A 26379-nucleotide genomic window follows, 5' to 3' on the forward strand; every position below is an offset into this window, starting at 1 on the left:
AATTGGACATTGTAAATAATCTTCTCTGCTCTATTTTGTCAAGGGAGAGAGGACAAATGTTGTATAGAAAGAAGAAAGCGAAGAAAAGATGATTAAAGCAGAAATGACAACAGGTAGAAAGATTTTTTTGTTGCTTTACTTTCTTTCTCATTATTTGTTTTATTTCTATTGTTAAGTTGTAAAGTGGTGATTGTTATGTATCAGTTTTTTTCAAATTTACATTTACTGGCTTTATATTTTGCACTCGGGACTTGTGTCACTGTTTCTGTGGTGTTGTGGTGTTGCATTGTATGCAGAGTCTGGTTTCTTGGCGATTCAGTTTAACTTTTGTCTACATATTTCTATTTTTAGTTTGTGATTATTCCATATTGGGCGAGGGTGCATCTCTGTTCTGTGTCTATGAAAAGGACATGGTTTTCTGTTGGCATTGACTGTACAGGATCAATTGACTGTGCGGGATCTGGCTTGTTTAGTTTTACAATGTATGTGTTGGTGTTCTAGTGCTCACTGCAGTTTTTAAGATGCTGCCTTTTTCTAGGTACATTCTTGTGCGATATGTGGATTGATACTAAAAATCATATTTTTCATATAGATGGAGGGGGGGTGTCAAAAAATGATGGGCCCCGGGTGTCACATATGCTAGGTACACCACTGCTTTCATGTGTTTTTCTGAAATATTAGAGTCCCATCACACTCATATCAATTCTAACCCCAAAATATCTGCTTGTTTTTATAAAACAAGTACCCATGCTTTCAAATGAACACCATTATATTGTGTTTCTTCACGCACAAGATGGCACCAGATGCTGAACTGGCATTTAAATTGTATTCCTGATTACATCATATCTTGAAGAGCAAAACCATTAGTTCCGGGTCAAAAGATGTTACTTCTGTATCGCTTGGTAGACTGGTATAGTCCTTACAAATGGGTTATATGCTTCATTACTACCAGCAGGTGGAGACTGAGCACAAACTTGTATATCAGGCTAGAATTTGCCCAACAACTCAGTCTGTCTCAGTCTCCATAGCAGGTGGGTAAGACTAGATCGGCTCCCCTCTTAGTACTGTTGGAATTTTGTTTTGGACTCCTGGGTTCCCCTTTTGTGCCGGATAGAGCTTGGACGGGTCCTGTTTGGGGATCCATCAGACCTTGGGGGTGTTAAAATAGTGGGTCTCTTGCTGAGTCCCTCCCCCCACCTTCCTCCACCATCCCATATTTTTGTAGAGGTGCCTCAGCTGGAAGCCTGGCCCCCTGGTTGGTCAGACCTCCAGCTTTGAGAGCCGTGGAGTCTGTTCTGTAAAAAAAAAGACAAAATCCTGAAGTGTTCCGATCTAAAGGGCTCCCTTTAAAACTGCCTTTTTACTGTATTTTCTCAACTAACCGGTACTTTTTCTTTCAGCTAGGGCGCTTTTCAGCACAATGATCACTTTTAAAGGGAAAAAATACTCATTGTGCTCCAGACGCGAGGTACTCGCGGCCGGCCTGAGCAAGCGTTGTGCAGTCCGGAACAGTGGGGTAGCCTTGTCGGTAGCGGATGCTGGAGGCCAGGGCATTTCACCGCATGTACCTCACGAGTCGGCTTCGGATTGTGGGGAAGCCCGGACTTCCCCCGACGCCCACGTGGAGGGTTCCCCAGCCGCCAACAGTCAGGGGGAAAAGGATTCCCTTGCCGCCAGAACGGCTGGGGAGTTCCTTTTCGTGTCAGTTGGTTCCTCTGCCTTAGCATTAGGAAAGTCCCAGACTTTTCAGACGTGGCAGGCCGCAGGATCTCCAATTTTGGTAGTTTCAGGTCCAATTTTGGTGCGAACCAACTCCTTCATCTCAGTTACCTCAGGTGACCTTCCCCCCAGTTCTGGAAATACAGGGGCAAGGTATGGTAGGGTCCCCTGCTGGGGCAGTGAGTCCCTTGAGGCCACCGGGGGTTTTTCCCCCTGAATTTATGTTAGCACTTTGTAAAGCTTATGTGCTGGCGGCTAGAGGTTCCGTGTCCATTCCGGGGGGCGGGGGCCGGGTGTTTCCCTCAACGTCATCCCCAGAGTGGCCCCACACAGTAGCTGTTTTGCCCCCCTCTTTTCCTCTCTCATCCAAACTCCTGAGGATGCTGATTTTTGCCCAGAGGCCCAAGATGTTATTGATGAGGACCTGGACCCTTGGGAAGATTTCCAGGATCCTCTTGGGGGGTCGGATTGCGCCAGCAAGGGGAAGAGCTTCATGAGTTAATTCTTCAGGTCTCCTCGGTTTTGCACTTTGAGGACACTGTGTCGGAGCCCCCGAGTACGGTAGACCCCCTTGCTTAAGGGGATCCGCTCTGCTTCCCATTCTTTTCCTATGCATCAGGATATTCAGGATATTATACTCGCACAGTGGCAGGTGCCGAAAGCGCCCTTTAGTATTGCGCGCTTCATGGCCTGCTTGTATCCCATTCCTGAAGATGATAGGGACACTCTGAAGTCACCTGTAGTGGACATGGCGGTCTCGGCCATCTCTAAAAGACATACCTTGTCTGTTGAGGGCAGTGCGGCCTTGAAAGACCCAGAAGAGCGGAAGTTGGAATCCCTCCTTAAACAGAGTTTTAATGTGACAGCTCTGGCGGTCCAAGCGGTGATGTGTGGCGGGCTGGTGGCTCGGGTGTGTTTTCGCTGGGCCGAGCATGTCCTTGACTGTAAAACTGAGGATTGGGAATTGCTCAAGCGCGAGATGGCAAAGATTGAATTGGGTGTTTCTTATCTTTCAGATGCCATGTGTGACCTCTTGCGAGCTTCTGCATGGCAGTGGCAGCTCACCATACCTTGTGGTTTCACGCTTGGTCGACAGACTCGGCGTCCAAAGCTAAGTTGACAAAGTTTCCTGTTAAGGGATGTTTCTTGTTTGGTGAGGACCTGGACAGGTTGATTCAGACTCTCAATGATTCTAAAGTGCCTCGTTTGCCTGAGGATAGGCCTAGGCTGCTGGCTCGAGGTGGCACTGCTCATGGGCGTGGGCATGATTTCTGCCGTTTCCGCCCTGGTCGTGGGGCTGTCTCTTTTCAGTCCCCTGGGCTCTCTAGAGGCAGGTTCTACCAGCGCATGCAATCCTTTCATGGGACCCGCCGGGTGTGGGTAGTGCCCCCACCAGGTCTCCTGCTGCCTGTCCTGCCCAGTGACCGGCACCCGTCTTGGTTCCAGTGGGCACCTGGCTGAGGGATTTTTATCCAAAGTGGTTAGACATCATGTCTGATCAGTGGGTTCTGGAGGTGATTCGAGATAGTTATGCTCTGGAGTTTGCCCGTTCCTTGCCAGACTGTTTTCTCGCTTCTCCCTCGCAGGTGGCGTGGAAGCAGCAGGCCTTCAAAGATTGTTGGATCTCCTCGTGGTGGTTCAAGTTCCCCCCGCAGGTGTGGGTCCAGGTTTGTACTTGATTTACTTTGTGGTGCCAAAGAAAGAAGGAACCTTACGGCCCATCCTGGATTTGAAGGGGGTCAACAGGGCTCTTCACGTGCTTTCCTTCCACATGGAAACTCTGTGGTCTGTGATTCTGGCAGTTCAGCCGGGGGAGTTTCTGGCCTCTCTAGATCTGACCAAGGCCTACTTGCACATTCCTATTCAGATCTCCCATCATCTCTTCCTGTGCTTTGCGAACTTGGGGCAATATTATCAGTTCTGTGCACTTCCCTTTGGTCTGGCCATGGCTCCATGGACATTCACCAAGGTGATGGTTGTCGTCGTGGCAGCATTTTACAAAGAGGACATTCTAGTTCATCCCTACCTGGACGACTGATTGATTCGAGTGAAATCGTTACAGGAGATAATCCAGGTCATGGCTTGGGTGGTGGAATTTTTGCAGTCGCTGGGATGGGTAGTCAACCTTGCCAAGAGCCGGCTGTCTTCCTCTCAGCGCCTGGAGTATCTAGGCATGCTTTTCGACACCTCCTTGGAGAAGGGCTTCCTTCCGGAGGCCCGGGTAAGCAAATTGCAATCTCAGATTTGCTTGCTTATGGTGTTCCAGTGTCCTTGGGCGCAGGATTTCCTCCAAGTCTTGGGGTCGATAGCGGCTTCCCTCAATGTAGTGAGGTGGTCGTGGGCCCACATGCATCCTCTTCAGTATGCTCTTCTTAGGAGATGGACGCCTCAGAGGCACAGTCTGGATCACCCTGCTCTGCTTCCGGGCTTATCTCGGGGCAGTCTTCGTTGGTGGCTCCAGACCCCCCATCTTGTACAAGGGGCAAGTCTGGATCAGCCGCAGTGGACGGTGCTGCTCACGGATGCCAGTCTTCTCTGTTGGGGAGCTCAGTGTCTAGATCACTCAGCTGAGGGCACCTGGTCAACGGAGGAGGCTTTTTGGTCGATCAATGTCTTGGAGACCAGAGCCATCCGTCTGGCGTTGCTAGCCTCCCAGTTTTTTCTGATGGTCAAGTCAGTCAGGGTTCTGTCAAACAATGCCACGGCGGTGGCCTATGTCATTCATCAGGAGGCACCAGGAGCACTTTGGTGGCACAGGCAGTGACTCTGCTCATGGTCTGGGTGGAGTTGCACTTTCAAGAAATATCAGCTTCCCACATAGCCAGAGTGGAGAATGTTCAAGCGGACTTCCTCAGTTGTCACGTGCTAGATCCCGGAGAATGGTGTCTCAGTCCAGTGGCTTTTCAGTTGATAGTGCAGTCTTGGAGTCAGCCCCTCGTAGACCTGATGGCCACAAGTGTCAACGCTAAAACACCCCACTTCTTCAGTCGTTGCAGAGACGGTCAGACCAAGGCCCTGGATGCTCTGGTTTAACCATGGCCAAGGAGGGGCTGTTGTATGTGTTCCCTCCATGGCCATTAGTGGGCAGAGTTTTTCTCCGCATAATTCGCCATCCGGGCCTCGTGGTTCTGGTGGCTCTGGATTGGCCTCGACCGTGGTACATGGATCTGGTGAGGAATCTGGTGGCGGATCCTCTTCCTCTGCCTCTCTTGGACAACCTTTTAACTCAGGGTCCCATTCCAATGTTTGATCCAGGTCCCTTTTGTCTTACGGCTTGGCTCTTGAAAGGGGTCGCCTAGGTAAGAAGGAGTATTCAGATAAAGTGATCTCAACTCTCTTGGGGTCCTGGAGGCTTTCCACCTCTCGGGCTTATGTGAGCGTTTGGCGTCTATTTGAAGAGTGGTGTGATGCGCATGGAGTGGTCTCTTTTCGCGCTTCCCTGCCTAACATCTTTGAATTCTTGCAGGATGGCCTGGATAGGGGACTAGCTTGGTCTTCTCTCCGGGTTCAGTTTGCGGCCTTGTCAACCTTTCGGGGGTTATTGAAAGGTCAGTGTTTGACTGCCATTCCTAATGTGATTCGCTTCTTGCGGGCGGCCAAGTTGCTCAAGCCTCCCGTATGACCCTCTGTTCCATCTTGGGATCTGAATCTGGTTCTGTCAGTTCTAGTGCGCCCTCCTTTTGAACCGTTGGGCGACTGCTCTTTGAAGGACCTTACTCTTAAAGCAGTCTTCTTGGTGGCTATTACTTCAGCTAGATGTGTTTCTGAGCTGCAGGCTTTCTTTTGTAGGGCTCCCTTTTTGAAGTTTTCTAGGGAGCGGGTTGTCTTGAGGCCTGTTCCTACCTTTCTGCCAGAGGTAGTTTCTCCTTTTCATGTCAATCCGAGCAGATACAGCTGCACAAGTTGGATGTCAGTTGGGTCCTTCGCTCTTATGTGCAGAGGACCCAGGAGATCAGGAACTCAGATCATCTCTTTGTCCTTCTAGCGGGTCCTCGTAAGGAGATTGGCGCTTCTAAGGCTACTATTGCGTGCTGGATCAAGGAGCCTATTGCTTCCGCTTATCTTCTGAACAAGAAGCCTGTTCCAGAATTTCTTAAGGCTCATTCCACTAGGGTTCAGGCAGCTTCTTGGGCTGAATCTTCTCTGGTGCCTCCAGTGGTTATTTGCAAGGCTGCAGTTTGGTCTTCTCTGCATTCCTTTGTACGACACTACCATGTGGATGTTCAAGCGCATCGGGACGTGTTATTCGGTGAACATGTTATCCCAGGACAAGCAGGCAGCATATTCCTTACGCATGGGTGACGTCACCAACGGAGCCCTCGGTACGGACCTTTTTACTAGAAAGTTCTAGTTGGCCGCACCGCGCGTGCGCGAGTGCCTTCCCGCCCGACGGAGGAGTGCGTGGTCCCCAGTTTCTTCGTTTCCGCGGAGCGAAGAAGACGCGTGTGTTTTTTCAACGGCCGTTGAACTCACTTTTTGCCTTCCCGCTCGCGAATTTTTTCTATTTTTTCTTTATTTTTACCTTCGTGTTTCTTTTTTCTTTGAATTAAAAAAAAAAAAAAAAACTTTTGATTTTTTTTACCCCTTCCCTCGAGCGCCCACCAGCCACAGTGGCGACACCGACCCTGCCGGCCTCGCGCCGACCCCGAAAGCGCTCCGCCCCGATTTCGGTGAGTGCCTCGTCATCGGCCTCCTCATCGCCGGGGCGTGGAGCGGCACCTAAGGAACCGAAGCAAAAGAAAGCGGTTTCGGTGCCTCCCCTGGATGACTGAATTGCGGCCATCCTCCAGGTTCAACTACAGGAACAGCTGCAGCATCAACTCCAGCACCTGTTGCCTACTATCCTGGCACCGCTCCTTTCGGTACCAGACCGGCCCGAGCCCCGTACCGAGCCTCCGGTATCCACCCCATCGGTACCTATTAATACCTCCATGCCGATTCTTTCGGCCCAACAACTTCATGCCCATCCTGTGGTTCACTCCCATACCACTGCGGATCCACCTCGGGACCGGGCGGGGCACCATTCTTCCCGGGACCGGGACCGACGCCGGTCCTCTTCTCCCGGTACCGTTTCGGTACGCTCTGGAAAATCTTTGTCCAAGACTCACCATACCGAACCTTCCACCCCGGTGTCGCGGCATGCGCACCCAGAGGTCCGGGACCCAGACTTGTGGGAAGAGTCCCCTCCCGGTACCAAGGAAGATCTCTCCTCCTCCGATGAGGATCCCTCAGCTCCCGACACCACCTCCAAACCTGAGCAATCCTCCTTCTCAAAGTTTCTCAGGGAGATGTCAGCAGCCCTATCTCTCCCTCTGGAGTCAGACTCCAAGAAATCCCAAGCCTTTCTGGAGGCTCTGGATTTTGAGCAACCTCCCAAGGAGTTTCTTAAACTACCCGTGCACGACATCCTACGGGAGACCTTCTACAAAAATTGGGAGAACCCCCTTACAGTGCCTGGGGCCCCCCGCAAGTTAGATAACCTCTATAGAGTTATCCCAATTCCAGGGTTCGATAAGTCACAACTTCCCCATGAGTCTCTCCTGGTTGAATCCACCTTGAAGAAGACTCAGGGCTCCAGTGTCTATGCCTCCACCCCTCCTGGCAGAGAGGGTAAAACCATGGACAAGTTTGGCAAGAGGCTCTATCAGAATGCCATGCTGGCCAACAGGGCGAACAACTATTCCTTCCATTTTTCATTTTACATGAAACACTTGGTTCAACAGCTGTCCGCCCTCCAAAAGTATCTCCCAGAGAGGAAGATTCCACTCTTTCAACAACAGATCTCTGGTCTCCTTCAATTGAGAAAGTTTATGGTCCGCTCGATATATGATTCCTTCGAGCTCACCTCCCGTGCCTCTGCCATGGCTGTAGCCATGCGCCGCCTGGCCTGGCTGAGAGTCTCAGACTTGGACATTAACCACCAGGATTGTCTGGCCAATGCCCCCTGTCTTGGGGATGAACTGTTTGGAGAGTCCCTGGATTCCACCACCCAGAAACTCTCTGCGCATGAAACCAGGTGGGACACCCTGATTAAACCAAAAAAGAAGGCTCCGCCTGCACGACCTTACAGGCCTCAATCCTCATATCAGCGCAGGTTCTCAGCCAGGCCACTCAATCCGCCTTCCCAACATCCTCGGCGGCCCCGGCAGCAACAACACCAGGCACAGGCTCGTTCTCAGTCCAATCAACCCAACAAGCCTCTTCCTCCTGCTAAGCCTTCTCAGCCCTTTTGACTCTTCTCTCCAGGGCATAGCCAGTCTTCCACCTTCGCTACCTCTTCCACAACCAATCGGAGGTCGTCTCCTCATATTCTTCAGCCGTTGGGAGGTCATCACATCGGACCAGTGGGTCCTCAACATCATCCACCACGGCTACTCTCTCAACTTCCAGACTCTTCCACCGGACAATCCTCCCGTAGAGTCTGCTTCTCACTCCTCCCAAACCCCCCTCCTCCTGAGGGAGGTTCAATCCCTCCTTCTTCTCAATGCCATCGAAGCAGTGCCTCCGGAACAAAGGGGTCAGGGATTCTACTCCCGCTACTTCCTGGTACCCAAAAAGACGGGAGACCTCCGTCCCATTCTCGATCTCAGGGACCTCAACAAATATCTCGTCAAAGAGAAATTCAGAATGCTCTCCCTGGCCACGCTGTATCCTCTTCTTTCTCAACACGACTGGCTATGTTCCCTGGACCTCAAAGAGGCCTACACTCACATCCCAATCAATCCGAATTCACGCCGCTACCTGCGGTTCCAGGTACAACACCGCCACTATCAGTACAAAGTGTTACCCTTTGGCCTCGCTTCATCACCCAGGGTATTCACCAAGTGCCTGATTGTAGTAGCGGCCTTCCTCAGGTCTCACAATCTCCAGGTGTTCCCCTACTTGGACGATTGGTTGGTGAAAGCACCTACGTCTCAACTTGTGCTACAAGCTACTCATCACACCATCTCTCTCCTCCACCTCCTGGGGTTCGAGATCAACTACCCCAAGTCGCATCTGCTTCCCACCCAGCGACTTCAATTCATCGGAGCAGTTCTGGACACCACACTAATGAGGGCTTTTCTCCCCTCCGATCGTCAGCGGACCCTGCTCCATCTCTGTCGTCTGGTACTCATGCAGCCCTCCATCCCTGCCCGACAGATGATGGTCCTCCTAGGTCACATGGCCTCGACAGTACATGTCCTTCCTCTGACACGTCTCCACCTCAGAACACCTCAATGGACTCTCGCCAACCAATGGTCACAGACTACGGATCTTCTTTCTCATCCCATCTCTGTGACATCATCTCTTCAGCAATCTCTCCAATGGTGGTTGAACTCCTCAAATCTTTCCAGGGGTCTGCTTTTTCATCTACCCCCTCACTCCATGATCATCACCACGGATGCCTCCCCCTATGCGTGGGGAGCTCACCTAGGAGATCTACGCACCCAGGGACTTTGGACCCCACAGGAGCGTCAACATCACATCAATTTCCTGGAACTCAGAGCCATGTTCTACGCCCTCAAGGCTTTCCAGCATCTTCTCTGCCCTCAGGTTCTTCTCCTGTGCACAGACAATCAAGTCGCCATGTACTACATAAACAAGCAAGACGGCACCGGATCTCGCCTCCTTTGTTTGGAGGCTCTACGCATCTGGACCTGGGCCACGGCCCGCAATCTCTTCCTCAAGGCTGTCTATATCCAGGGCGAACAGAACTCCCTGGCCGACAATCTCAGCCGCATCCTTCAACCTCACGAGTGGACGCTGGACCCTCCAACACTCCACTCCATCTTTGCTCGCTGGGGCACTCCGCAGGTGGACCTCTTTGCAGCACCTCACAATCATCAGCTGCCCCAATTCTGTTCCAGACTCTTCTCTCCTCATCGTCTGGCCCCAGATGCATTCCTGCTCGATTGGAGAGATCGGTTCCTGTATGCCTTCCCTCCACTTCCTCTGATGTTGCGGACCTTGTCCAAACTCCGCAAGGAGAGGGCCACCATGATTCTCATCGCTCCTCGGTGGCCTCGACAACACTGGTTCTCCCTCCTGCTCCAGCTCAGCTCCAGGGAGCCCATTCCTCTTCCTGTGTTTCCTACTCTGCTTACGCAGCAGCATCAGTCGCTACTACATCCCAATCTGTCCTCGCTCCACCTGACAGCTTGGTTTCTCTCGGGCTGACCTCTCCTGAGAATCTGTCTCAGCCCGTCCGTCTCATCTTGGACGCCTCCAGGAAACCAGCCACCCTCCAATGTTACCATCAGAAGTGGACCAGGTTCTCCTCTTGGTGTCTCCGGCATCATCACAATCCCACCTCATTGGCGGTGGAAACTGTACTGGACTATCTGCTCTCTCTGTCCGATGCTGGCCTCAAGTCTACCTCAATCAGAGTCCACCTCAGTGCCATCACTGCGTTTCATGAGCCTATCCTCGGAAAACCTCTCACGGCTCACCCTCTGGTTACCCGGTTCATGAGAGGCCTCTTCAATATCAAACCGCCTCTGAAGCCCCCTCCTGTCGTCTGGGACCTGAATGTGGTTTTGTCAGCGCTCATGAACCACCGTTTGAGCCTCTTGCCACAACTTCGCTCAAATTTCTTACATGGAAGGTGCTTTTCCTCATTGCTATCACCTCTGCCAGGAGGGTTAGTGAGCTGCATGCACTGGTCGCTGATCCACCATTCACTGTTTTTCACCATGACAAGGTGGTTCTGCGTACCCATCCTAAATTCCTTCCCAAAGTGGTCTCAGCTTTTCACCTCAACCAGTCCATTGTGTTACCCGTCTTTTTCCCCAAACCCCATTCTCATCCTGGGGAACAGGCGTTGCACACGCTGGATTGTAAGCGTGCCCTTGCATACTACCTTGACCGTACCAGGGCTCACCGCTCCTCGCCTCAGCTCTTTTTATCCTTCGACCCTAACCGTCTAGGTCGCCCCGTCTCCAAACGGACGCTTTCCAATTGGCTTGCTGCCTGTATTGCGTTCTGTTATGCTCGGGCCGGTCTCTCACTGGAAGGTGCTGTCACGGCCCACAGGGTTAGAGCTATGGCTGCCTCTGTAGCTTTCCTCCGTTCCACGCCCATCGAGGAAATCTGCAAGGCGGCCACTTGGTCCTCAGTTCACACATTCACTATTCACTACTGTCTGGATGCTTTCTCCAGACGGGATGGACACTTCGGCCAATCTGTGTTACAAAATTTATTTTCCTAATGGCCAACCATCCCTCCTCCCTCTTTGTTAGCTTGGAGGTCACCCATGCGTAAAGAATATGCTGCCTGCTTGTTCTGGGATAAAGCACAGTTACTTACCGTAACAGGTGTTATCCAGGGACAGCAGGCAGATATTCTTACGTCCCACCCACCTCCCCGGGTTGGCTTCTTAGCTGGCTTATCCTAACTGGGGACCGCGCGCCTCTGTCGGGCGGGAAGGCACTCGCGCACGCGCGGTGCGGCCAACTAGAACTTTCTAGTAAAAAGGTCCGTACCGAGAGCTCCGTTGGTGACGTCACCCATGCGTAAGGAATATCTGCCTGCTGTCCCTGGATAACACCTGTTACGGTAAGTAACTGTGCTTTCTGGTGTCGGCCCTTCGTTGGTCCCACCCTTAGTGGGTATTGCTCTGGTATGTCCCATTCGTAAGGACTATACCAGTCTACCAAGCGATACAGAAGGAGAAATTAGGTTCTTACTTGCTAATTTTCTTTCTGTTAACTTGTAGACTGGTATAGTCCCCCACCCTGTCTGTCTTTGTGCGGTGATTGTGGGGTTTTGTTTTGCTCGAGGGCAGGCAGACCTGTCAAAAAACCAGCAGACCTGTCGGTAACACAGTTACCGACAGGTCTGCAGCAGTCGGGTTTTAGGATAGTAAAACCCGATTCAAAATAGCCAAGCAATTGCTAGTGAATCAGTCGCTTGGCTATTTTGCATGGGGTTTTACTCATTTGCATGGGTGGATCAGATCGGAGATTGATCGGGCAGCAGTTAAGGGCTCCTTTTACGAAGGTGCGCTAGCGGTTTTATTGCACGCACAGCATTAGCGTGTGCTATAGCGCGTGCTAGCCAAAAATCTACCACCTGCTCAAAAGGAAGGCGGTAGCGGCTAGCGCACGCAGCAATTTAGCACGCACTATTCCGTGCATTAAGCCCCTAGCGCACCTTTGTTAAAGGAGCCCTTAGTGAATCTGATAGAGGAACAAGAACAATCGCAAAACCAGGATCGGTAAGTTTAATGAATCTAGGCCTATGTGTCCATCATTTTTGTTCACGTCCCACGAGCTGGGTGCAATTGTTGGAGGCAAGGGTTTGGACTAAATGGACCTGTGATCTGATCAGGCATGTCAACTTTATGGCATATCTTAAGATTTGGACCTTGGCACAGAAAACTAGAAGGCCTGACTATAGTGAAAGAATAGAAGACTTCTTGTTCTCTTGTCAATTTTTTTTGTCTGTTTGTCTTTTTTTTCACAGACTTGGGAAGACCCAGATTTCAAAGACAAGGATACAGACTGCTTTGGAGATAATGACCCCATTGATGTTTGTGAAATAGGCACACAGGTGAGTTTCAGTTTCCAGGGTCTTCCAATTGCTTTCTGATGGGCTTCTGTGTAACTGTTTGATGTGCTGTGTGTTTAATTGCTGTAGCATTCTTCTCGTTGTTCAAAAGAGCAGGTTCTTCTAAATTAAACAGTGAATTGAAAGACCAGATGTACTGAAGGATTTTTCCTATTTTTGTATCTACAGGGAGTATGCTTAGGGCCTAAATTACTTCATAACCACATACTTGCACTACTCCACTTTCAGAGCATAAATGTAAGAGGCATTTCTATGGGCAGAGACAGTTTATTTCCTGAGTGCTCACTGGCAGTGGGTGGTGGTGATGGGGGAAGAGATACTCTGTTCCTTCTCCCCCAAGTTGATTGTTATGTTATGTTTGTTTCTTTTATAGTGGAATTTGCTGGGGCAGTGATGGAATAGAGGTTGCACTTATGCACATACTTTCTAAAATCCCTCCCAAAGCCTATTCCTGAGGACATCTTCACCCAGTTATGCACTTGCTGGCTGTGTGTTTAAACTTGCTCACATGTTGGGCAAGCAGTTTTAGAAAAGTCTATTTCCTTGGATATAGCACTGTTTTGCCTATGGAAATACTTTTGAAAATGATCCTGTCCCCCAGATTCTATAAAGGCTGCATAAATTTGTACACCAAAATTTGGATGCACTCCTTCGATGCTCGTTCGATGTAATTGGTTAATGAGCCAATTAACAACAACAATTGGGCACTATCAATGAATTATTGACTTCAGTTGGCATCAGTTAGGATTTGAGCATGCATCTGGCTGCCCAATCCTATGGCATGCACCCCAAAAGGGGTGCGGCTATGGGAGGGAATGGGCGGGTCAGGGGAGCTCAGAAAATTTGCCTGGTGTTATAGAATTCTGGGGATGTGTGCCCAAATTAGATTCCAGAAATTACACCTGGTTTCAGCAGGCCTGGTGCCCAAATTTGAGTGTGGGAATCAGCACTTCGCTCTATTCTATAAAGAGTGTTCAGCCCAGAGTGACCTTTATAGAATAGTGCTGAGTACCAATGTTTGAGCACCATTTACTGAAGCAGGCCCTGACTATAAACAGTGCCTAAATTGTAGGGGCCTTTGAACGTAATTGTCAATCATCTGCTAGGCGCCATTTATAGAATCATGCCTAGTGGCGCCTAAGCTATCTTAGGCACTGGTAGGCGTTGAAACCTTAGGCACATTCCATTTATGCCAGTGTCTTCTTGGCACCTAAGAACATAAGAATATGCTTACTAGGTCAGACCAATGGTCCATGAAGCCCAATAGCCCGTTCTCACGGTGATCAATCCAGGTCACTAGTACCTGACCAAAATCCAAAGAGTAGCAACATTCCATTCTACCAATCCAGGGCAAGAAGACTAATAACAGACTATGGACTTTTCCTCTAGGAATTTGTCCAAACCTTTCTTTTTTTTTTTTCCATTATATTTTTATTTTCAAATTTCATAAAAAGTGTACATAATAATAAAATATATTTGATACATGCATGGTATCACTTTTATATCTATCACAATGTATGTCTGAATTTGATTTTCCCCTTCACCCTCCCCCCACCCCTTCATCACTTTAATATAATTTTTTCAAATTCTATAAAAGTATATAACATGTTTGAATACAATTGATAATTATTCAATATCATATTTATATCTACTGCAATATATTCTGTATAAATTTTATTCATTTTCCCTCCCCCCACCCTTCTATTATCCCTTAATCATTTGTTACATTTTGTATCATATATTATAATATATTATATTTAAATTGTTTTCCTTACCCCCCCTATATGTGTGTCATAAGAAGATCTCTAAAAGAAGAAAGGAAGAAAAAGTATTCTATTATTTAATCATTACAGTATTTTGTCAATGGCCCCCATATTTTTATAAATTTATTATATGTCCCCTTTTGTATTGATATTGTTCTTTCCATTTTAAAAACATGGCATATTGTATTCCACCAAAATGTATAATTTAGGTTGTTGTAATTTTTCCAATTGTTAGTTATATGTTGAATGGCAACCCCTGTCATAATTAATAAAAGTTTATTATTTTCTGGTGAAATTTGACTTTTTTTTCTCATCATTGTTCCAAATAAAATTGTATCATATGATATTGCAATATGATTTTCCATTAATTTATTAATTTGTGGCCAAATTGAATTCCAAAATATTTTAATATAAGGACAATGATATAATAAATGATCTAATGTCCCTGGTTCTAGATTACAGTGCCAGCATCTATTAGACTTAGAACTGTCTAGTTTTTGTAAACGAGTAGGGGTCCAAAAAGCTCTATGTAATAAAAAGAACCATGTTTGTCTCATAGACGCTGACACTGCACATCCCATTCTCCAAGACCAAATTAGTGGCCATTGAGATGCATTAATTTGATGTCCAATCTCAATGCTCCAAATGTCTCTTAGACCGTTTTTTGGTTTTTTATTCAAATATCCAGATATTAATTTATACCACAATGCGGCTTGATGTCCTAGGAAGTCTGCTTTAAAGCATAAGAACTTTAAACTATATTGATTGTTTAATGATTTCCATTCAGGGAACCCAACCTGAATGGCCTGCTTCAATTGCAACCATTTAAAACTTTGTGTTTTATTAAGACCAAATCTATGTTGCAATTGTGAAAAATCCAGCAGTTTACCTTCTGAAATAATATCATCTAGAGATCTAATTCCTGCAATAATCCAGTTCTTCCACAGGATTTGAGCTCCGCCAATTTTGATCTTGGAGTTTATCCATATGGATTGATTAGTTGATTTATATATTGGGATGGGTGTTAATTTATCAATAAATCTCAATGTTTTCCAAGTATCCATTATTATTTTATTTTCTCTGTATCTTTTAGGTATATTAATACTTGGTAAATGTACTAAATTTAGGGGAAACATAAGGCGCCATTCTAAATATAACCAATCTGGTGCATTATCTATAAGTTCTGGGAGGATCCAATACATACCCTGACGTAGAATATAGGCTTGATGGTACCTATAGAAATTTGGAAAATTTACCCCTCCCTCCTTAATTGATTTTTGTAAGGTTACTAAAGCTATTCTAGATGTTTTACCAAGCCAAAGAAATTTTGTTAAAATTCTATTAAGATTCTTATAAAAGGACCCCTGAAAATAAATAGGTATCATACTCATTTGGTAGCAAACCACAGGCAAGATCATCATTTTAATAGTTTGAACTCTGCCCCACCAAGATATATGTAATGGGTTCCATTGCTCACATAACTCCGTAACTTTTTTTAATACATATTTTTCATTTTCTTTTACAGTATCTTCAATTGTTTTTTTAACTTGAATGCCTAGATATTTAAATCCTTCTTCTTTCCATATGAATGGAAAAGTATCAAATAATCCTTTTACACAGTAAACATTCAAGGGTATAATTTCAGATTTATTCCAATTAATTTTATAACCTGAAAATTTGCCAAACTTATCAATTAATTCCAATAAAGAAGATAAGGTAGACTCTGGATTTCTCAAATAAAGCAAAATATCATCAGCATAAGCCGAAATTTTATATTCCATATCTGAATATGGAATTCCTTGTATCTCCCTCGTTTGCTGTATTGCTAACAATAAGGGTTCTAATACAACATCAAATAACAAAGGAGATAAAGGACAACCTTGTCTAACTCCCCTCTGCAATTGAAAACCATCAGATATCTTATTATTAATATTTAATCTTGCAATCGGGAAGCTATACAATGTTTTTACCATTTGTATAAATCCAGAACCTATACCAAACCATTCTAAAGCCTGATACATAAAATTCCATTCTACCCTATCAAATGCTTTCTCAGCATCTAATGAAACTGTAAATGCCGGTTCATCCATTTTTTTTGACAAGTTTAGCATGTGAAATAATAGTCTAGAGTTATTGGAGGAATGTCTTTTAGCAACGAAACCCGTTTGATGCATATCTATAATATGTGGGAGAGCTTTGGCTAATCTCAAAGCCAAAATTTTCGCCAAAAGTTTATTATCAACGTTTATCAAAGATATAGGCCTGTAGTTTGAAACCAAAGTAGGATCTTTATTTGGCTTAGGCAAAACAATTATTATTGATTCAGCCATAGTACCTTTTATATTACCTTTAATAAGTTGTGTCTGATATAATTTTAATAAATGTGGGGAGAGGATATTTTGAAATGTTTTATAAAATTCTACTGTGTAACCATCACCACCTGGAGCGGATCCAACTCTAAGAGATCTCAATGCTGTTTCTAATTCTTTTAATGATATAGGTTCTTCTAAACTTCGTTTTATATGATCAGGAATCTTAGGTCCATTTATTAGATCTAAAAAATTTTTTCCATCTTTTTGTTTCTCCAAATAAGGTTCGGAAGAATATAGATCCTTATAAAAATTTAAAAATTGTTTTAATATTATATTTGTTTGATTTGTTATTATACCATTATCATCTTTAATTCCATTAATAATTGTTCTCCTTTTTTTTGCCTTAAGATAATTTGCTAATAATTTTCCCGCCTTATTAGAATTTCCATAATACATCGCTTGTTTGGAAAACAAATCTTTTCTTATCATTTTTGAAGTTAATTCATTATATTTACCTTTTACTTTCAAAAGAGCTTGCAAAACTTCATATTCCCATTTGCTTATCAATTTAGCTTCTAATATTTTTATTTCTTTTTCTAATTCTATATGTTGTTTTTTAATTTGTTTCCTAATAAAAGCTGAATATGATATGATATTACCCCTCATAGTTGCTTTAAATGCATCCCATACATTTTCTATAGATGTATCTTCCACTAAATTTATTTGAAAAAATTCATTAATTTGTGTTTTAAAATTTTCCAAAAATTTGTCATCTACAAGCAATGTATTATCAAATCTCCAAAGAGGTCTATTATTTTCTAATTGATCTAATTGTAATTCTATCCATATTCCTGCATGATCCGAAATGATAATAGGATCAATGGAGGCTTTACTCACTTGTTGCACTTTATTTGTTGAAACAAAAATATAATCTATTCTTGAAAATGATTTATGAACCTGTGAACAAAATGAATATTCCTGATCATTAAAATGAAGAATACGCCATATATCTTTCAAATCACATGATCGAACTAAATTATCTAGACCTAAAGATTTAATATTTTTACCTGGTTTTTTATCTAATAATGGATCCATTACAGCATTAAAATCTCCAGCCACCACTAAATTAGAGGCAGCCAGTGGTAATAACATATTTTGTAGCTTTTTGAAAAATTCTGATTGATTCGAATTAGGGGCATATATATTAAATAACGTCAGGGTATCATTTCCCATACCTATATCGATATGTATCCATCTTCCATGTGGATCTGAATTTTTTATCTTTATATTGGCCATACATTTTTTATTTATAAGGATTGCAACCCCTGCTTTTTTACCCACTGCTGGAGCAAAAAAACATTCTTTTATCCATCCACCTGATAATTTTTGTGATTCCTTCATATTAAGATGGGTCTCTTGCAGACAATAAATATCTGCATTTTGTTTTTTTAAATATGTTAATATTTTTTCCCTTTTAATTACATGATTCAGGCCATTGACATTAATAGAATATATTTTAAAAGACATTATATATTTTAATACTTTTCATTTTCTTATTCTTCCTCTCCTCTTTCATATTTAATAACCAAAAAATTTTCTTCATGACACACATATTAAACCCTAATGTATCTCCCTTAATTATTCTAATAAATTTTCTTCTTATCCCTCCCTTTCCCACCCAATACATTGGCTGCTTAAGGATACACATTGGAAATATAATCCTAACATTCTCCCCATTCCAGGCAATCAATATACAATTGTTTAAACAAATTTCCCTTCTATCTATCTATATTGATCTTTTATATTTATTTAATCATTTTTCATAACATTTTATTAATGTATCATTTTCCATTTAACAATATGTTAATTTGTATTTCCTTAGTATTATGATTTCAACATATAATTATTTTAAACTTATATGCAGTGTATTATTTAATAATTTTCATATATTCTGTTCTTTCTTTCATATAATTATTATTGTCTTTTCTTTGTATTGTTTTCCTCCATTTCTTCAATATTTCGATATGTTGTATTTCCTAATTTTTCATAGAGTCTTCAAAACCTTTTTAATATATTTTTTTAATATATCATAGGTTCTGGTTTAGAAAGAAACTCTTTTAGTTTTTCGGGATCCTCAAAATATAACGACTTGTCTCCAGATGACACTCTCATTTTCGCTGGATAGTATAGACCATATTTAAATCCTTTTTCTTTGAGTAGAGGTCTCATATCTAGTAGTCTTTTCCTTTTAGTTGCTGTGTTTTTGGCGAAATCTGGTAAAAACCATAATCTTGATCCTTTATAGTTTAAGTTTTTATCTTTTTTTGCAGCATTTAGTATCTCTAGTGCTTGTTGGTATCTCAACATTTTGAAAATGATTGGTCTTGGTCTGTTTTTATTTTCTGAATTTTTTATTGGGATTCTATGTGCCCTTTCAATTTCAATTGTTTGTTTCAAGTCTAATTGTAGAATTTTTGGAATTAAATTTTCAAGGAAAAGGATAGTATTTTTTCCCTCTAGATTTTCTTGTATTCCAAAGAGTTTGATGTTCTTTCTTCTTCCTCTATTCTCGTAATCCTCCAGTTGATCTTTTAATTTGTTTAATTCCAAGTTGTCGTTTTTACATCTTTTTGATTCACATTCTATAATTTCCATTTTTGATTCTAATTCAGTTGTTCTTTTGTTGTTGACTTCCATTTGTCTATGTATATTTAAAATTTCTTCTTTCATTTCAGACATATTAGTAATAGTTTCTTTCAGCATTTGTTTGATTTGTTTTAATTCTTCCATGACTTCAGCTTTGCTTAATGTGTCTGATTCTTCAATAGGAAGTGGTATTTTACTTGGTGTTATTTGTTCTTGTTTCTGTCTTTTTGCAGATGTACCTGTCTCATTTTTGTTTTGTCTAGTACTTGCCATTTTATTGTTCTCTTTTCCTTGTTTATTATTATTTCTTGTATTTAAATCTTTTAGATTTGGTATTCTTAGGTTTTTAATCTCTTTTCTTCCAAGATTTTGTTATATCTTTGAATTAGAAATTTTTCTTTTTAAGTTCTTTTCTTTTTCCTTTACCTATGTTAGTTTGAAAATTCTTTTCTCATTTTCACTTTTTCAATGATGTAGGGGAACTCTTTTTTTTTTTTCTCTCCTCTTACAAGCCCAATCGCAGCTCTGATTAAGGAGAGCAACCCTTTATTAGAGTTATTTTTTCTATTTTGACCAGCTTTAAGCAATTTTCTTCTGTTTTTTATCAGCGTCTCTCAAATTCCTCAATATCTTGCTGTTTCAGTTTTTTAAAGTTCCGTTGAACCTTTTTTTTCTGTCTCCTCTCTCATGTCCAAACCTTTCTTAAAACCAGCTATGCTATCTGCTTTTATCACAACCTCTGGCAACACGTTCCAGCGCTTAACTATTCTCTGACTGAAAAAATATTTCCTCCTATTGGTTTTAAAAGTATTTCTCTGCACCTAAATCAAACCACATCTAAAATTTGTCCACAATCTACCCCTAACCTTGCCTACTTTCTGGTTGGTACCTTGGAGTAGACAGTTAGAGGCCTCCCAGCTAATTTAAATTTTTATTTGTTTTTTAATGGTGCTTTCCAATTATCGGTGCTGATTAAGCCTAATTGAATAATTAAATTAGGTATGCCGATGTAAGCACCTAGCTTCCAGCACCATTTATAGAATCTGGGCCTGTATGTGTAAAAAATGCAAACAAATAATTTAGGTATGGATTCAATTTACTTTACCAAGCATGTGCTTTAGTTAAGTTACAATTGTGGAACTATAGATAGGTCCCTGCCCCAGAGGGTTTATAAGCTAAGATGTTGATATATTCAGAAGAACTAAGGGCTAGATTTTCAAAAAAACGGGAAAAAAACAAACGAGCTGCTATCGCAGCCATTATGGTAGTGATTTAAAAAAAGCGAGTCATTCTTCAAAAAACGCTCATGCAAATGAGGTTGGTTATAGTGATGAGCACATGCGCATAATAAACAAAAAAAACCCACAAGGCAGAAGAGGGGAGATACGATAGAGACGTTTAAATACCTATGTGACGTAAATGCGCATGAGTCAAGTCTCTCATTTGAAAGGAAGCTCTGGAATGAGAGGGCATTGGATGAAGTTAAGAGGTGATAGGCTCAGGAGTAATCTAAGGAAATACTTTGTTACAGAAAGGGTGGTAGATGCGTGGAACAGTCTCCCGATAGAGGTGGTGAAGACAGAGACTGTGTCTGATTTTAAGAAAGCCTGGAATAGGCAAATGGAATCTCTTAGAGAGAGGAAGAGATAATGGTTACTGTGGATGGGCAGACTGAATGGGCCATTTGGCTTTTATCTGCCATCATGTTTGTATGTTTCTAACAGTGGGAGAGATGCCCAATGTCTTCCGCTGCCAACTGACACACCTCCCTGGCAGCGGGAGAGATGCTCAATGTTTCCCACCGCCAACCAACACCCTAACTCCCTCCCAATCTCTCCCGCCCAACTGATCCCCCCCCAACTCTCCTCAGCAATGGGAGAGATTCTCAATCTCTCCTGCTGCCAAACACCCCCCAACTTCCCTCAGAAACAGGAGAGATGCCTAACCGACACGTCCCCCTTTGCAACGGGAGAGATGTGCAATCTCTCCCGCCACCAACTAACACCCCTTCAATTCCCCTTGGCAGAGGGAGAGTTGCCCATGCTCTCCTACCGCAACGCTAATCCTTCCCGTTCCTCCTACGGCCCCTGCCCTCTCCCTCTTATTTTCAGATGGCTGGCTGAAAGGATGCCTACTCCCTCTGGCCAGCTGGCCCGCCTCTTCAGAATGGCGGGCCTTCCCCTCCTTGGTGAATCCTGGGATGCATCTGGGGAGGGGCCTAAGGCTCTGATAGGCCCAGATGCATAAGGCTCCACCCATAGGTGGGGGTCTTAAACAACCTGGGCCAATCAGAGCCTCAGGCCCCTCCCTGGTGCATCCCAGCTTGGCCAGCCTACATTAACAGTCTAGGAGCTCAGGGATCATTCCCTTGGGAGCAAGGCTTGCTCCAGGTTTTGTCCTCAGAGAGTTTGGGTGCAGGCTGTGTGACCCAGTGATAGTTTTTATCCAGGATCGGGTGCTGATTGTGTTCCTCCCCCCAATTTGTTTGATCCTTATTTAGCTCCCATGGGCTGTTTTTGGTGCTATAATCTCTGCCACAGTGGCCATATTTGATTTCCAAATTTTGGAATAAAAGCCTCTATGTGTCTCAGAACACCTTGATTTGGCTCTAAATTGGGTTGAATGGACTCCTCAGGCCAGGATGCTGCGTCAGTGTCGGTTCTCTCTGACATCACTTCCAGGTCCCGAGCCTAGGAAGTGATGTCAGAGGGAGAGCCGACACGACATGGGCAACAAGTTTGTGATGCTGCTCGTGCTGGGAAAATGAAAGAGGTACGGGGGAAAGGAAGGGGGCTTGTGCGCGGTAGGGGGTGGCGGAGAAGAGGGCAGGGGAGGGGTGCTACTGCCTCGGGTGCCACTCACCCTCGCTACGCCACTGCCTCTAAGTCTACCAGAGGAATATGTGCAATTACAGTATTGTCTACGAATGCACTGCATACTTTAGCTAGGAGACTTCAAACATTACAAATACGGCTACAGTATAATCTCGTTATAACAGACCTGCTTATAACGGAATATCGTTTATAGCGGACAAGGTCCGCTGGTCCCGGCCGTGCGCCTTTATGAACATGCAGAAAATCACTGCATAAAGCGGACTCGCATATAATGAACTTTCGCATGTAACGGACAAACAATTTGGTAGCTGTAGTTTTGTTCGGCTATAATGGACATGCAGTCTCCGCCTACAAGGTGCGTAGTATGCTGGTGATATAGTATCAAAATGCAGCCCAGAAGAAAATGACAGATTATTTTTCTTTCCAGTACAGTGCGACATAATGCTTTAGAACAGGGGTCTCCAAAGTCTCTCCTTGAGGGCCGCAATCCAGTCGGGTTTTCAGGATTTCCCCAATGAATATGCATGAGATCTATGTGCATGCACTGCTTTCAATGCATATTCATTGGGGAAATCCTGAAAACCCGACTGGATTGTGGCCCTCAAGGAGAGACTTTGAGATCCCTGCTTTAGAACATCTTTTAGTGTTCTGGTTTTGCAATCATTTCGTGCCATACCAATGTTTTGCTGAGTTTTGTTATTGATGTTGCTGATATGGTTTGTGCAGTGACTGTTTTTCATTGATTGAACGTTGTTTCAAGTTGACCTAAATAAAGTTTTTTAAAAAATGCAACTCTGGATATAACAGACTCTGGATATAACGGACTAGTTTTCCAGGTCCCTTGAAGTCCATTATAACGAGATTATACTGTATAAAACTTTTGAGTCATGAAAGCAAATTTGATCATGTAACGCCATTATCTCTTTTTTACCATTGGCTGCCAATATCGTACAGAATTCAATTTAAAATTTTGATGCTGGCACATAAGTCATTGCATCTGCAACAACCAAGTTATTGGAAGACTGGGCGTCCCAAGTGGCAGATGAAATTTAATGTGGACAAATGCAAAGTGATGCACATTGAGAAGAATAACCCGAATCACAGTTACCGGATGCTAGGGTCCACCTTGGGGGTTGGCATCCAAGAAAAGGATCGGAGTGTCATCATAGATAATACGATGAAATCTTCCGCCCAATGTGCGGTGGCGACCAAAAAAGCAAACAGGATGCTGGAATTATTTAAAAAAGGGATGGTAAACAAGATTAAGAATATTATAATGCCCTTGTATTGATCCATGATGCGACCTCACTTGGAGTATTGCGTTCAGTTCTGGTCTCCTTATCTCAAGAAAGATATAGTGGCGTTAGCGAAGGTTCAAAGAAGAGCAACCAAGATGATAAAGGGGATGGAACTCCTCTCGTATAAGGAAAGACTAAAAAGGTTAGGGCTCTTCAGCTTGGAATAGAGACGGCTGAGGGGAGATATGATTGAAGTCTTCAAAATCCTGAGTGGAGTAGAACAATACGAGTGGATTGATTTTTCACTCCGTCAAGGGGACACTCGATGAAGCTACAGGGAAATACTTTTAAAACCAACAGGGGGGAAATATTTTTTCACTCAGAGAATAGTTAAGCTCTGGAACACATTGCCAGAGGTAGTGATAAGAGCAATTAGTGGTTTTAAGAAAGATTTGGACAAGTTCCTGGAGGAAAAGTCCATAGTCTGTTATTGAGAAAGACATGGATCAGTAGCATGGAATGTTGCTACTCCTTGGGTTTTTGCCAGGTACTAGGAACCTGGATTGGCTACCATGAAAACGGGCTAACGGGCTTGATGGACCATTGGTCTGACCCAGTAAGGCTATTCTTATGTTCTTATGAAACAGGTCTAGTCTCAAACATCTAAGTTTTCCCTTGGATTTTATTACAGAAAAAGCATCTAAATCATAATCCTGCCCAAAACATGCCCCCCAACATGCTCCCTGAGGTTTCGATGCACTGCAAACAAACAGCATAAAAAACAGTCTAAAAATGTGTTTTGAAAATGGCAATTTGGACATTTTAGTAGACAAAATAACCAAATGCCATTTTGTGTTATTTTGGGATGTTTTTCTGTTTTGAAAATGAGCCCCAAAGTGTGTCACACATCAGGACAAGCAGTTTCTGTATAAAACTAACAGTAACAGGCAGATGGTGTGATCCTGGGCAAGTTACTCAATCCCCCATTGCCCCAGGTATATTAGATAGAGCGTGAGTCCACTGGGACAGACAGGGAAAAATGCTTGAGTACCTGAATATACACCACTTAGGTGTATAAATAATGGTGAATTTCTTTCAGCAAACAAAAGCCATGACTGAAACAGAGCAGTAAAAAATAAGAGAATGGAAAAAGAACATGAAAGATTTGTAAAAGCAAAGTGGTGACACTGGGTGGAGCAGTGTATGCACAGCTGGCATAGTATGGAGATGATTAGATCTGCCGTTAGGATTTTACATGCTTAAAAGGATAATTAATCATAAATTTCCCCTGCCAGGGCTGTGTGATTTCTATTTTAGCAGAGCTGTACCAGCTATTTATGAATTAGTGTGCTCAGTTTAAACTTTTGGCCCTGGTCTTTGAAGCATTGCATGGGTCAGGCCCTGCATGTACAGATGAGCTTTTTTCATATTGGCAGCGAGATGGGCTCTCCAGACATGGCTGTTTACTCAGGAATCTGGGTAAAGTCTATCATGAATCAGGAAGGTTTGGGACACAGGGACAAGTAATATTGAGTAGTCTGGTGTGGACTGATGCCAGGTGTATAATGGAGGAGAGGTTAGGGGTTTCTGTTTTGTTTTTTGTTTTTAAATCCTAATATCATTTTGTTTATGAATTTTGTGTGACACCCTTTGATATATAAGTGGAATAGAAGGTAATGAAATCATGGTAAATAAAGAAGGTAGGGGCAGAAGTGTGCTCTGAGGAGAATGGCTTTCGCACTGCTGAGAAAGCGGGAGAAATTTGTGAATCATTCTTTTTTTTTTTTTTTTTTTACACTGTAGCCAGTGAATATGATCTTCCTCTTGTAAAAAGTTGAGATAGTCAATGAGTGCCTATTTTGCTTTGAAAGAATCCTCAGCACTTAATTTTTTATTTTTTTTGCATGCGTTCTGTAGAATAAGTTCTTGACAGATCAGGAGTATGGATTGGGGAAGGATAGAGAGAGAGAGAGTGAGTGAGTAAAGGAGGAACCTGGAGTCTAATCTCTCCTCTCTATCTGGGGAGGGAGCTGAGAACACTGAGCCAAGCCAAGAGGACAGCAGGCAGTAGGAAGAGAGCTGAATCTGATGCATCCCTGGAGCCATCTCTTTTGCACACAGAAGGCCATTTCATCTGTTAGTAATTGCTCCTGTAATAGTAGCTCCAGGAGTAGAGCTCCAGGAGTCTGTGTGTTGGAATAGTTCCTGTAGGAATATGATCTCTCTCTAGTTTGCAAGTGTGAATGAATTTAGCAGCAAATGTAGTGGAAATGCACATGAACTGCTAAATTAAAGGCATTTGTGGAAATAGTCTTTGAATTTTGGTAAGTGTGGAGGTCAGCTGGGGGGGCCTGGACTTGAAAGGGGAGTAGGGAAATGAGAAAGGCAGAGGATATGGTACACTAGTCTCCCTCTGAGCTATAGATATTCTGCAGATTGAGCTACATATTGATGTTCCGTATCTAATTTCCTTTGCTGAACTAGTTTGTTTAAACTGTATCAACAAGGGTTGCAAAAGCTGTTCCAGTTCATGTACCTTTCTGAGTGTGTAGATGGCCATACAGACACATATAGAGTGTGGTTTCAAGTTTTATTTAAAATTTGATTTGACGCCTATCTAAAATTCTAGATAAAAAAGGGGAGGAGAAAACCCCCCCCCCCAATGCACTTATACAATCAAAAACATGGAATTGACATACAATTAAACGAGAGGTAGGAGGGGAGAACTACAATAAGATATAGAAAAGAAAAACATTGAAGGAAAAAAACAAAAGGAATGAAGAGATTAACTTGCTGACTGTTGGGTACCTGAAAAACAGAAAAGGGAAAGTCAGTGTTGAAGGCGTCAGCAACAATTGAGCAGAACTCTTTTATGAGGCAGAATGCCATTAATGGAGCTCTCAATAATGGGAGCTCCATTAATGTGTCCTACCCACAAATGGGTTTGAATAAAAAAAAACCAACAACAACCCACAAATAACTTTTTTAATGCATAAAACTGCTTTCCATTTCTTTTCTCTTGGTTGTGTTGTGGCCTAACTGGCAGTAGTGCACCAGCTAGGGTTGCTGTCTGTTTTGTGTTTCTATCAGAAATTTCTGGGTCCCTTACTGAGCAATCCTATTGGGCCCCCCACGCACCCCTTCCCCCCTCCCCGACCCCCCCTTCTTCCATGGGCCGAATACACACATACTTTTCTCTGTCGCTGCACTCTTTGACCAAAAGATTTGTAAGCCTGCAACCATGTCAAGGTAGACTCTTTCAGCAGGGCCCTAACCTAACCTAAACTAAACTAATCTATACCTATCTATTCTAAACTAA

General features: G+C 43.6%; 1 protein-coding gene across 1 annotated transcript in view; it reads left to right on the forward strand.

The window, feature by feature from the left end:
- Positions 1-26379, forward strand: part of PPA2 (inorganic pyrophosphatase 2) — a 161484-nt gene that overhangs the window by 56149 nt on the left and 78956 nt on the right. The window contains exon 6 of the mRNA XM_033956747.1: positions 12163-12249. Coding sequence (XP_033812638.1) covers positions 12163-12249 — 87 coding nt within the window. The remainder of the gene's footprint in view (positions 1-12162; positions 12250-26379) is intronic.

The sequence above is a fragment of the Geotrypetes seraphini genome, chromosome 1 (assembly GCF_902459505.1).
Source record: "Geotrypetes seraphini chromosome 1, aGeoSer1.1, whole genome shotgun sequence".
NCBI lineage: Eukaryota > Metazoa > Chordata > Amphibia > Gymnophiona > Dermophiidae > Geotrypetes > Geotrypetes seraphini.